At 37.4% G+C, this 14525-nt stretch overlaps 1 protein-coding gene across 1 annotated transcript in view; it reads left to right on the top strand.

Moving 5' to 3' along the window:
- The window catches only part of LOC132096017 (CUGBP Elav-like family member 5), a 162550-nt gene that overhangs the window by 67125 nt on the left and 80900 nt on the right, over positions 1–14525 (top strand). The window contains exon 3 of the mRNA XM_059501129.1: positions 12057–12105. Coding sequence (XP_059357112.1) covers positions 12057–12105 — 49 coding nt within the window. The remainder of the gene's footprint in view (positions 1–12056; positions 12106–14525) is intronic.

Genomic DNA, 14525 nt, shown 5'->3' with positions numbered 1-14525 from the left:
ATTTATCCAAAGGGACTTCCAGTGTGTTCAAGGTTCACATTTACATTTGATCACTTCTTACTTTCTCTGGGAATCGAACCTATGACCTTGGCATTGATAGTACCCTGTTCTACTGTTTTAGCTACAGGTAAGTCTGAGAGTTCACAAGACATAAAGAACCAACACCATTCTTTTAGTCTTTCAGAAAATGCAAATCTAGTAAACAGTCAGTTTTTTACATCAGCAGATGCATGCCTCTCCTCGCAGGCGTTCTTCTTCAGATCTGGTCATGGGTGTAAACAGGAGTGAGTGTGAATGAGTGTAATCTTGTCCTTCCTCTTACGGATTCACCCCGTCGTTCTCCCCTGTCGGCTGTCGCCTTCACCCTCTCTCCCTCTCTCTCTCTCAATTCGACTGGTCCTCTCACATCACAGCTGTCATATCTCAGGCAGAGCGACGTGAGGGGATGTAATTCTCAGTGACAGCTGCCCTGTTTAAATGCAAACACATATTCATAAGCCTGCAGCCAAAGCATGTGCTCTGAGACTGGAGCATCTTAATGTTGCCCAAACTCTGCTCAAAAAACACATTTCCTTTTAAATGCTAGAAGAACACACACTCATGATATACCGTAGCATGCATTTACATCCCTTTTTGACTTGCACACAAGCTGAGGAGGAAGCTGAGCACAGAGCAAAGGCGAATTAACACGGTGAAGTACAAACAAGCAGATCTGCAGCGCAGCAGAAGCTCTTCTCCGGGCTATTCTCCATTCTGCTATGTAGACATTTCTCTGTGCTGAGTCTTACAGAAGTATGAATATGAAATCTGGTGTCTAAACAGTTTTCATCGTGTAGGAGCTGGCCTCCGTTCGCTGTTCGCCTCAAACTACTGTCTAGTCTCTCATCCCTTCTCATTTCCCCTTCCCTCCTTCAATTCCGTCAGCATTCCTTGATTTCTTTCTTCCCCCTATTCTCTCTGTGTGTCTTCGGTTGTCTTTCTTCTTTTCTGTCTCTCTTGCACACTAGCAGAGGAGAATATGTTGCTTTTTCATAATCAGGAGTTTTTAGTTATTGTTCTTTAACTCGATTGTCATGAAATTGAACAGTTAACCTAAAAACCTCAACAATCCTCTGCAGTGAATGGGTGCCGTCAGAATGAGAGTCCAAACAGCTGATAAAAACATCACGTTACTCCACAAGTTATCCACACCACTCAAGTCCATCAGTTAATATTGGGTAAAGCCAGAAGCCAGAAACAAATCCATTATAAAACATTTTTAGCGTTGTCCTCATTCCAAAAATTAGTTTTATCCAGTGAAAAAGTTGTCTTGTCTGAATCAGGAGAGAAATCTGCACCACTGTTTACATCACCATTTACAGAAGAAAACGGTTCTAAACAAATATCTGGGTGTACTTTGATGTGAGAGGACAACAGGAGACTTTTTCACAAGAGGAAGCGTTATTATGGATTATGGACTCATATTTTGGTCAGAAGTGACTGTTTAAAGTTACAACTAGGTTTTTTTTTTTTTTTTTTTTTTTTTTTTAAATCAATCAATTCCGATTCCAAAGCTGCTTAATAATTCAGAAGTTCTCTCACAATTCTGAAGAAAAGATATTACACAACTAAAAATCTCATGCGATCTATGATCGGAACGATTCATTACTGGATGTATCTGTCTTTTGAATGAATCTCTTGAATGAGTTATTCAAAGACAAATACATTTGTAATAGCTTTTTACCACCCAAAAAAAAAAAGATGTGGACTCAGCAACTGATAGTCGGAATCGAAATGTTAATTTCACAACAAGTGTCCGATTCCTGATCTTAAGTATGTGATTCTGGAATTGGAATTGATTTTCGATTCCCAACCCTAGAGTTACAACACATTAATAATGGATTTCGTTCTTACAAACACGCATATTTTCACTTCACAAGATGTGAATTGATGGACTGGAGTGGTGTGGATCATTTGTGGATTATTGTGATATTCTTATCAGTTGTTTTGTCTCATTCTGACGGCACCCATTCACTGCAAAGGATTCAATGCTGATCTAATGCCAAATTTCTCCAAATCTATTACAACAAGGAACAAACTTGTTTGACACTAGAGGAACACTACACACTAGAGGAAATGCATTTAGGCTGTTCATGGGGATATTTTCCAAACTGCTTATTCTCATTGTTTTCTAGAAGAAATAAGTGAGATGTGAAAGAGATCTCATTGTTTTATGTGTATTTCTCTTATGAGCTGACTTTCTCTCTTACAGATTGTGTGACCTGGATTAGAAGAGTATGTTGTTGTTGCCCGCAGTCACATACAGTCATCGTCCGTGTGTTTAGATAAAGCCGTGTGTGTGTGTGTTTCTGTTGTATTGATTTTATTTTGGAGCAGAGCAGGATATGTTTTAGCTGAGCCCTGAGGGAGAGACGGAGAGACAGAGAACGAGAAAGAGAGAGAAACAAAGAGAAGAAGAATTCTGGAGAGCGACTCACTTGTCCACAGCTAGAGTGGATGTTAATGTTAATGTCAGCAGATCACATGAACATGAAAATACACGAGTCTGTCTTTCACTGTGATTCCAGTGCTGTCGCCAACACATATATATTGAGCTCCTGAAGCGGTGTTTACACTACCATTTAAAAGTTTGGGCTCAATAAAGATTTCTTTTAAAGATATAAATACTTTTAGTAAGCAAGAATTCATTAAATTGATCAAAAGTGGAGACATTTATAATGTTACAGAAGATTTCTCTTTTAAATACATACTGTTCTTTTGAATTTTCTATTCAACGAAACATCCTGAAAAATAAAATATATCACAGTTTTCACAACAATATTGGGCAGCTTCACTGTTTTCAACATTGATAATAATCAGAAATGTTTCTTGAGCAGCAAATCAGCATATTTTCATGATTTCTGAAGATCATGTGACACTGAAGACTGGAGGAATGATGCTGAAAATACAGCGGAGCATCACAGGAATATTTTAAATTGTAATAATATTGTCAAGATACCATGGGACAGTGCTAATGTCAGATTGGAATACCGTGGTACTGAATGATCACCATATTCAAGTAAATCAAGGCATTATTATTGTACTTTTTTCTTGATTATAAATCCTGTATACCTCCTTGATCTATGTAGTCCTAAAATCAAAACACAGCAATTGAATTTTATTGTTAAATATTGCAAATGTATATGCATATAATATATGCAACTAATATTCGGATGTGAAAAATTATATTCTGATATAATGCAAAACAGAATAGTGTAATATTCTGAAATTAAATGAATATTATAACATTCTGACATAATGCAAAATTCCACTCAAATGAGCAAACTTAAAACTTTATAATAAAACTTTCTTATATATTGTCCAATTAAACTTTCTTCAGTCAACGGAGTTTTAGTTTGACAAGATGATGAGGATGCAGACACCAAGCTGCTACTCACCAAATAATTAAAAACACAGAGATGAAATATTGATTTGAGTGTAAATTATTGTATTATTTGAGAAGAACGAGAGTGATGCAAGAGACTTGAAACTAGCATGATAGCTACGGAGGAATTCATTTGCCAGGGACAACCTTCAATTATACAGATATATAAAAATTAAAATACAATCAAGGGTTTTTTGAGCAGCCATTACAAACAGCAATTCAGAGAGGGTGCTATGATTTGATGAGTGCGAAAACGATTTGGCAAGACACGGCACCTTGCTTCTAATGATCAATAATAAAGAAAAAGTCCCTGATGAAATGCGATCAAGCTCTGTTTTATAGCGAGACTCTCATGATTTCAGATGAGCTCTATTTTTTGCGTCACGCCTCAGTCCTTCACTAACCCACACAACAGCCTCGCCTTTGCTTCAAAGCATCTCCTTTAATCAATGGTGCTGCAGTGTTATCTAAATAAAGTCTTTTCACTGTGTGAGTTTGAGGTCTTGGACGTCTTTCAGTGGCCACCGGCTCACAGAGAGCCCGTCTCAACTCGTTCAATCTTGAGTTGTGGGGAATGCAATCAATACGTCCATTAATTCCACTTAGCGGCACTGTGCGCTACAACCAGGGGCTGGAGGCCACACAAAGGCAGGTGCGATTGAATGGCTGACCTTTTGAAGCCGAGACCCCTGCATTGATCCGCTGTATTCATGACCGCTGAGTGAGGGGGACGCAGTGCTTCGGATGAGCGGCTTAAAGCTGTAGTCCACCAAAAAATGAAAATGCTGTCATTATTTAACCGTCCTCATGTCTTGTTCTAAAATCTTGCTTTTATTTTGGTTATGCACAACACGTTTTGAGTTTACGTGATGCTAATGTAGCATTCCATCACCTGCTCACAAATGGTTCCTCTTCATTGAATGGGTACCGTCAGGATGAGAGTCCAAACAGCTGATAAAAGTATCACAAAAATCCACACCACTTCAGCCCATCAGTTAATGTCTTGTGAAGTGAAGAGCTGTGTGTTTGTAAAAATTAAATCCATCATTAAGATGTTTTAACTTTAAACCATCGCTTTTGGCCAAAATAATGCTTCCTCAAGTTGTCCTCTCACATTAAAATTCACAACAATTTTATTTAGAACTGTTTTGGCTGTGCATATTTCTCTCCTTATTCAGTCCAGATTACTTTAATTTACTCACTGTAGAAAGCAATATTATGGATAGAAGACTCTTGAAGTAAAAAATCTTAATGATGGATTCGATTCTTACAAACTTGCAGTTTTTTACTTCACAAGACATTAATTGATGGGCTGGATTGGAGTGGATTACCTGTGGATTATTGTGATGTTTTTATCAGCTGCTTGGACTCTCATTCTGTTGGCACCCATTCACTGCAGAGGATTCGTTGGCGATCAAGTGATGCAAAGCTTTTTTCAAAATCTTTTCCAATTAAGAAACAAACTTATCTACTGTATGTCTTGGATCCCCTGAGGGTGAGTACATTATCAGCAAATTTTTGGGTGAACTGTTTAACTTTACAGCTCAAATAACAAACAGTTTAATTGAAGAATTCATTAACAAATCTACAAGCTTTACACTTCGGCTTGTAAACCCTCCGTCTGCTTGCCTGCTTGATTTCCATTGTAAATGCATTGCTGTAAATGCGTTTCTCTTTATTGTCTGTGGTCGACAGGAGACCGCAGATGCTGTCTGCAGGCTTTAAGATAAAGTTGAATATTCCTTTAGGGATCAGCAGTGAATGCTGGGATTGGGAGGTTTACTGTCAGACATTGTCAGGTTTTTCAGACACTTACTGTATATATTAGTGTGTTTTTTAAGTTATGTCATGTGTGTCTTGAGGTGAGATAATCTGCTGCAGCTCTGTTGTATGTTTATGTGGAATATTCAGCTTACGTGTAAATGATTACGTGACAGATGGTGAGACGCTTTTCATTTTACTCTCTAAATAACAAGATAATGAACCTCACTGCTCAATGCCCTCTTGAGTCTGTTGCCAAATTTTCCTCTTCCACAATGTTTCCATATAGGCCTACACATTTCACATCAAAAGTTTGGGGTCAGTAAGATTTACATTTTTTAAAAGAATTATCTTATGCTCAGCAAGACTTTTTATTTGATAAAAAAATATGTGATATTGTAAAATATTATTGCAATTTAAAACTGTTTTGTCTACTTAAACATATTTTAAAATGTAGTTTATTACTGTGATTAAAGCTGCATTTTCACCATCATTACTCCGTCACATGATCCTTTAGAAATCATTCTAATATGCTGATTTGCTGCTCAAGAAATATTTATTATTATCATCAATGTTGAAAGCAGTCCTGCTGCTTCATATTTTTCTCCTAGTCTGTGTTAGCATCCTTCTGCATAACACTGCCCTGTTTGTGTGCAGCAGTGAAATGCTAATAGGTTATTGGTGCACTCTGGAGACATTAAAATGAATGGTTTCCTCACAGCCGTGAGGGGTCACCGCTCGCAGGACATCTTCAGATGATGAGCGGCCTGCACCGTGACCCACAATCCACTCCCACCTGTGTATCCTCACATGAGAGTGTGTATGTGCACATGGAAGTGTGTGTGTCTACAGTATATGTTACATCTCATTAAATAGTCGAAGATGGGTTGTTTTTTTACTGATGATTGGTTCATTATTTTTTGGATATGTATTTTTTTACATCAGTATTTTGATATGTTCAGCTCTTTTACTGTTCACTAACTCAGTTTCTATCCAAATGTGATTCATTATAAATTAGTGAATAAATTAATGATACTAAATATAGAGCAAATGCATTTAAACCATGCTGAGAAATTAGTATATATATATATATATATATATATATATATATATATATAAACTAGAAAATATATATATAAAAAGTAGAAACTCATATTTCTTATGTATGTTGTTTAAAAGCAAGATGGAAAAAATAAATTAATTGAGAGGTTTAAATTCAGAATTGTCAGAAAAAAGAAACAAGTTTTCCTACTGTTGATGCATATTTTCCAGTAATAATATATATATTTAAAAGATTCAGTTACTAACTTATTAGCCGTCTAAGCTATGTTTGTTTTGATGTGTGTAATTCACAGGAAAACCATTAGTAAACAGGAATTCCATAAAGTGGAAGCCCCGTATAAATAATGTGGCATCAGTGTTTTTGCCCAGAAATCTGCAGCAGTCATCAGTTATACAGGACAGCTTTAAGTACAGTAAAACATGAGAATAAACACTGCATGCATCCAGATGTATGTGTTTACTATACCATGTGTGTGTGTGTGTGTGATCGTTTGTCTTTATGACAACACATTTATGACAGTTATTATTTTAAAATGAGCATCATAAAGCATATTTGAGTGCTGACAGCCTCATGTTCGTCTGAGTCGCTTCACATGGGAGCAGTTTGGTGGTAACAGTCTGTATGTTGAAGATAATGTTGTTGTAATATATATTGAGAATCGATATGAATCGAAGATGTGATGTCTGGCAGTGTGGGGTTAAAATCTGTCCCTCGTGTGATTCGGTTCTGTGATATTGTCTGAGGTTGATCCATTTCACGCTCATCAAAGCTGTTTCTTTTTGGACAGTCTGTGGTTTATTGAGCATTTCTTTGAAATGTTATTCTACTGAGGAACAATGTTTACAACAATTAAACCCTCTTCTTTCAAAAAATACCATAATATTGCAATGTTTTTGTACATGGTACCATGGTATTATTTTAACTACTTTACTTCAGAGTTTCATATCATAGATAAAAAAAACAATAAAAAAAAAATTCAAAAGCAGTGTTACATAGTCCACAATTTTTCCACAGAATGTTGCCACTGTTTTTTTTAAGTCTGCAGATTTAATCAAAAAACCCTACCCCCTGGGAATCGCGTTTTCGAACTTGTCTTGTCACGTTTTGTTGCGTTTTGTTTCGTAGACCTGGCAGCTCTGCGGCTAAGCAACCTTCCAAACGTAAACAAAAATGCCAGCTTTGTTAACGGTGGCTTAGTTAAAGTCTTCAAACATAATAAATATTTGGTTGCAGTAATATTACATTGGTCAAAAATAGCTGTTACCAGGCAAAACGTTGCTGTGTCAGTCATCACAGGTTTTTAAACAGACAAAACAATAATTTAGGGGATTTAAATGCAGTTGTCACACCTAAAACTTTCCCTAAACTTCACAATGGCCACATACAGTATGCTTTTAATTAGTTTGTTGTTTAGGTTCGGCTTGGCTCATAATGTGATCAGTTTTATGGAGATGTAATACAGTTTTAGTTTAATTTATAAAGTTTATTACATGCTTGTTCTTATTTGCTGTTTTTTATAGCAATATCTAACGAGTCAAGAAGCACCTCCTTCTCTGTAATTTTTTTGTACCACCACGTACATGATACACGTTCAAATACATCATTAACACTTAGTTGTTCCGTTCGATTCGGTGCAAACTGCGAAGAATTTCTGCAAATGCAGTTTTTGCTACCTAAATTCAGTTGTAGAATGCAGTTGTCACTCCCGTAAGTAACTGAACTGTGTGTGTACAGAACAAGATTAAGCACTAAAAGGTAAACTGGCAACCAAATTTAGCTGCAGTGTGTACATAGATTGCATGCATAGTAGACGTGTAGCGTGCACAAAGCACTTGAATGAGATGGATTCCTGATTGCATCTTCAGAAGTGGGAAGTAAGACCTTCCGACAAGCATGTGTAGCCTGCATAATATATGATGTTGCTATTGACACCACGACCCACGCTGTATGTTGCAAATGGAAAGGAAAAACGGCCCAATTTTCGCAATTCACCTCCCGTTGGCGAGCGTGGCACATAATTTATTTTGAAGGCTACATAAAGCGAGAGCAATCCTAAAAAAAAACGCTTTGTGAGAATCCAAATGTGCATAGGCGTGCAGAGTGGTGTTGTGTTTTTATTGTGTATAGCTCCTGTATGGCTCGCCACCTAGGTGAGTGATAGGTCCCCATTAGCACTGATGTTGACTTCCTGTTGCGGCTGTGGCCCGTCTCACCCCCCGCTTCCTGTTGCAACTGAGCCCCCTGTGTGCCGTCACCGTGACAACTCCATACAGGAGAGTCTTTTATCACCGTTGCCACAGCGGTGTCGCCACGGGCAACCACACAGCTCACCTGCTGTACCCGTCTCTCTGTACATCTTCATTTCTCTCACTGTAGCACTTCTGCTCGCTCCTGTTCTCTTCTTCCCTCCCTTGTTTTATTTGCCATTCCCTGTCAAGAATTGCTATTGCTTCTCTTTTTTTTTCATCTAATGTTGAATAAAAATATTTTTTATGCATTCTAGGGTAAATGTTTATTGTTCTTATGTTTTTTTGTAATTGTGATGTTTAATAAAATGAATTGCTCTTTTAACCCTCTGGAGTCGATTCATGCGTAAATGCCCCTAATTTTCCCCTAATATCCCGAAAAGAACTTAAATTACACTTTTTTTGATCATACAGATAAGAGCAGTACATCAATCGCATCTGTAAAGGTTCTACTTTTTTTTGTATACAGACATAATAACAACAAAACTTTGTGCATTTATGAAATAAAGATAACAAACAAGGTGTGCTGTCTGCAGCCTTTGTCTGCGCTGATTTTCATTTAGACACGCGTCATTAAAATGAACTGAACTTGAAAGCTTGACATGTCTACTTTTAAACTAAACAAGTGCTGCCGAAAACAAATATTCTGCGATAATTCATATGAAAACAACGCAATGTCCATTTTTCACGTATCCCTTCATTATCTCAATTAGTTGTAAATTCAAAACAAAATATTTATATTTAATAAGAATTTTTTTTTTTTGCGTGTGGTTGCCAAGATGTTGCTATGTTTTTCACTGTTTAGGGTGGTTGTTAGGAGGTTGTTATGTGTTTTGAGGAATTGCCACAGGGGTTGCTAAGGGGTTTTGATGTTCTGAGTGGTTGTTATGACATCACTAGGGCTTTTAGGTGTTTGCAAAAGTGTTCTGATGTTCTGCACAGTTACTAGGGCGCCACTAGGTGGTCACTAAGGCAATTTGGTGATCTGGGTGGTTGCTAGGGCAACACTAGGTGGTCACCAGTGTGTTTTGGGAGGTTGCCACATCAGCTGTTTTGAGTTTTTGGGCACATTGTTATGTGGTTAGGGTTCTAGGTGATTGCTAGTGAATTTTGTGCAGTTGCTAAGGTGTTTTGATGTGCTGGTTGGTTGCTAGGGTGTCACTAGATGGTCACTAGCATATTTAAGGTTGTTGCTAAGGTGTTTTGGTGTTCTGGGCCATTGTTAGAGCGTGGTCATTGGTGTGTTTTGTGTGCTTGCCACACGGTTGCTCTGCTGTTTTGAGTGTTTTTGTCACATTGCTATGGGGTTAGGGTTGCTAGGCGGTTGCTAGCTGGTTGCCGGGGTGTTCTGGGTCATTGCTTGATAGTATATTATTATTATGATTTTCTAGACTTAAATGCTCCAGAAATAAATAAAAAAAGAAGTCAGAATTATAAGATATATAAAAAGTTGCAATTACTTTTTTATTTTTGATTCAGTGGCACAAACCATTGCATCACTGGATGAAATATGCACTGAAGTTTAACTTATATTTCTGTGTTTCTGTCATTCAGTCTCAGTTGTTTAATATACAGCACTCCTTGTCCGTGGCCTGTCCGCTTTGATTTGGAGGAGGTGCTGTGATTTCCTGTTGTCGAGGGCAGAGTCACGTACAGGATGCAGAACGCTGTCGTGATCTGATCAGCTTTCATTCTTCTTATCAGATTACAGATTTTAAAGCTGCTCCACACAAAACAACCTCAGTGTTGACTTATTAGATGTGTAAGATTGTCTGTCTCTCTATCGTCTTCACACGCTCGTCTTCCTCTTCACATCAGACACTAAACAAATGCAAATGTGTGTGTGTTTGGGCTTTTCTGTGCATCACAGCACACGCTTTGGATTCATGAAAGGCACAATGAATTTGTGCCTCTGTGCTCTGGGAAAAAACATCTAACCTAATTCAGAAACATCCAACTTTAAGCATGAACTGTAAAGAAGAGAAAATGCAATGAAAAGAGAGAAGTTTAGATAGAAATTAAGAAGCAAATAGTAAATGCAGAGATGGAGTGATGGAACAAAGCAGGGTTAAACAGATGCTACAGACCTTGCCTGACCTCAGATTGCTCAGTGGTGTCTCTTTTTGAATCACAGTTACGTTTTATTGAAGTATAAACTTTGTTCCTCTTCATATTCCTATGGACATTGTTTCACACAAAATTAATCTTGTAACGACTGGGTGAAGGAGTGGCAGGAAGCATTAATGAGATTTAATGAAGACAATGAGACAATACAAAACTGAGACACAAATAACGCTGGGAGGAATGCACAGTCCAAGATGGTGGTGAGGAATGATGAATCCGGAAGGTGGAGGTGAGTTGGCAGCAGGAGAGGGTGACACAGGAACTGCGGGGAAGAGCCGAAGGTAAGTGGTGTTGCTTGGTGGTGGGTTGCGTAGAGTGGATGGGGTTCCGGGGAGACACGGACATCCAACGCAGAAACACACAAGAAAGCAAGGCATAGGTTACAAACATGAAACAATGCTCTCGTGAACACAAGACGCTAGACAAGCCAATATATAGGGATGAGTAATGAGTGACAGCTGTTGCTGATGACAATTAGCGGAGACGCCCACAAACTAATCAGTGCTGACGCGTAACACACAGACTTCAGCAACACGGTTTACCAACCGTGACAAATCTCTGCATGCATTCTGACTTTGAGTCATTATATCATGCTTTTACATGCGCCAAGCATCTTCTCAGACTTGTAGTGAGAAGCACTTATAAACTGGAACTATAAACTTATAAGCTTTAAGGGGTCCCTGTGATTTTCCACCAAAATAAAAAATGAAGACAACCATAAACATTTATATTGTAATTTTACATTTGTACTGTGGAATAATATAATTTTTTTCATAAATGCTGCTTTTTATTTTACAATACAATACATCAGTTGTAATCTTTAGTTTCATATTTTTCATAATAATAATAAGATACATTTCTTGCAGTTTTCTACCAAAATATTGATGGTATTTATATTAGTATTTGTATTTGTATTAGTATTCTAATTAGTATTTTGCCACATTGATATATAGTCACATATTTTGCCATACTTTACAAATAAACAAATCCAAACACATCCCAAAATTGTGCAGCTCTGACTTTGCCGCTGACTTAATGCAACTCATAGTGCAGCTTGAGATACTGTTGACATCTCAACTGGATTTCTGTTATCTCATGATGAGATCCGATTTCATTTAGTTTTTTCGTTCATTTGTAATTTTTCTTTTCTTTAGTTCTCGTCTGATTTTGTCCAACACCTCAATCTAACTCAAACCACAGCAGCTGTACTGAAGTCACGATATGAGCCTGATGTTGAAATGACTCATGTAAGTGTGTGTGTATGCGGTTTCCAGTGGCCCGTGGGCTTCTGGGAGTTGACGTCTCTGAGCTTCAGTGGCTCTGACAGCTGTGAATCCGAGAGCAAGACGACGTGCTCCTAACCTGCTCCTCTGGCTGTCTCTGTCTTACACCTCCACATTAACCTTTTTCTCTTCCTCTCTCTCTTTCTCTCCCGCAGATGACACGGCCTATTCAGGTGAAGCCAGCTGACAGCGAGAGTCGAGGAGGTAAAGAGATTTCATTTCTACCTCACTCTATTGCTCTAAACTCATTTATTTTCTCTCTCTGATCCGGCCGTTGTGTGCTGGTGATATTAGCTTTGACTGCTGTTTTTACTCTGTTTGGGGGTCTACATTTCAGGGTCTGTGCTTTTTAATCGATTTGATTCATTTAATGGTTAAGGTTTTGGTGCTTTTTATTGACATGGTAGCAGGAGAGGATATAAGAAAGTTTAGGGGCTGCAATTGAATTTAAAGACATAAGGATATGCACTTTATAGTCAGAGGTTTTATTGTAAACAAATGTATAATGTCAGATGAACGTCTTTGGTTTGTGTAGGCATTGAATCTTGTTTATTTTCAGTGTCTCACACCATGCAAGATGCTGTATCAAGTTGTAAATAGTTTGATTTGCTGTGCTTTGTAATATGTAATTTAACAATTAAAGTCCAATTATAGGAAGCAGGAGTTGCATATTAAGCATATTAATGCTTATGTATGCAACTGTAATATTTGTATATTATATTTGTAATATTTAGCTTGCATCAAACATTAGTATTAAAAACTTATCTTGAGATCCATTCTGTATCCATTTCTGTTCCATCTGCACTGCAGAAAATCAAACATTAAGTGCTTAAAGGGATAGTTCATCCAAAAATCTGCTTACCCCCAGGGCATCCAAGATGTAGGTGACTTTGTTTCTTCAGTAGAACACAAACAAAGATTTTTAACTCAAACCGTTGCAGTCTGTCAGTCATATAATGGAAGTGAATGGGAACCATGGCTTTGAGAGTCAAAAAAAAAACATATACAAACAAAACCAAATGAATCCCTGCAGCTCGTGATGATACATTGATGTGTAAAGACACAAAACGATCGGTCTGTGCATGAAACTGTACAGTATTTATATAATATTTTACCTCTGATTCACAGCATCTGTGGTACAAACATGCAACAATGTTTTCAATTTTTACTGTAGAACTACATAATACTGATTGTTTTTGCATTGTGACTGTTTCTTAAGGCGTTTCTGTCACTCTCTTCAGAGTTTCTCTCTGCTGTTAGTCTCTCTGTCTGTTGTGGGTATTAATTCTGGTTAAAGTGATTGGGTTATTGAGTGCAGATGTGCGCACGGACCTCCTTCTTCTCCTGCCAAGTGCATTAGCATAAGACTGTAAATGAAACAGTCATTCGATCTGCCACTGTGACGAGGGGTGGGAGGTGGGGGCGCAGGGGTCCCGTGCTCAGCCTGCTTTTTTTAAATGAACACCTAATCAATAAAACAGTAAAGAGACTTTGCCAGCGTTCTTTCTCTCTCTATCTCTGTTTTTGAAGCTTTTCTGTGTGTTTGTCAGGAGGTCGCAGGCATACAGACGTGTATCCGCATATGTTAAAATGCATGACCACAAACAGAGAGGAGCTGTCATTTTAATAAGCATGGTATATTTTCTATGTGATGTAACATTTCTGGGCTGACACAAGACGAAGATCTCGGTCTCACTGACACGTCTTGGCATTGTGCATTTGCATCTGTAATGTGTGTGTGTGTGTGTGTGTGTGTGTGTCTTGTGAGTGAAACAGAACATTGTGATAATAATGAAATGTAGGGTGGGACTTGATTCTATCCATGGGGATTGGATGGATGTTGAAAAGTAGGTCATAATATTTATTTATTATGTATAATTATGTTTTTCTATGGAAGCCTGTTTCCACTAATGAATTAAAAATAATCACAATTCTGACTTTTTTTCTTGCAGTCGCAAGTTACATTGCGGCATTTAAGCTTGCAATAGCAAAAAAAAAAAAAAAAAACTGAATTGTAAGATATAAATATGCCATTGCTAGAGAAAGTCTGAATTACAAGATATACACTTTCTTTCAATTGCGTGTTTATATCCTACAGTTATGTCTCTATAACTTGCAATTATGAGTTTGTATCTCGAAATTCTGATTAATTCAGATTTTTTTGGGGGGGGGGGGTGAGTTGGGGGGTAATCCATAGCAAAACATGTTACTTCATTACAAAAGATAAATAATTTCCTTATTAAAATATACTGGAAACTTTTTTTTGTAATATATGGAACTGCACTTTTTAGTTAACCTTGACATGAGTAGCTACATGGTAAACTTGTTTACCATATTATTTAAGCTACATAACCATTTATACACACACAATAATAGGAAAGAATAGTGAAATTTAAAGGATGAAAGGCTGCATTTTGTAAAAAAAAATACAGTAATATTGTGAGACATTATGATTTAGAAAAACTTTTGTTTTGTAATATATTTCAAAATGTAATTTATTTTTGTGATTCAAAGCTGAATTTTTCATCATCATTACTTCAGTCTTCATTGTCATGTGATTCTTCAGAAATCAATTTAAAATGCTGATTTGCTGCTCAAGAAATGTTGAAAAAAGTTGTACTGCT

The sequence above is a fragment of the Carassius carassius genome, chromosome 20, assembly GCF_963082965.1.
Source record: "Carassius carassius chromosome 20, fCarCar2.1, whole genome shotgun sequence".
Lineage (NCBI taxonomy): Eukaryota > Metazoa > Chordata > Actinopteri > Cypriniformes > Cyprinidae > Carassius > Carassius carassius.
This window is presented reverse-complemented; position numbering and strand designations above follow the sequence as displayed.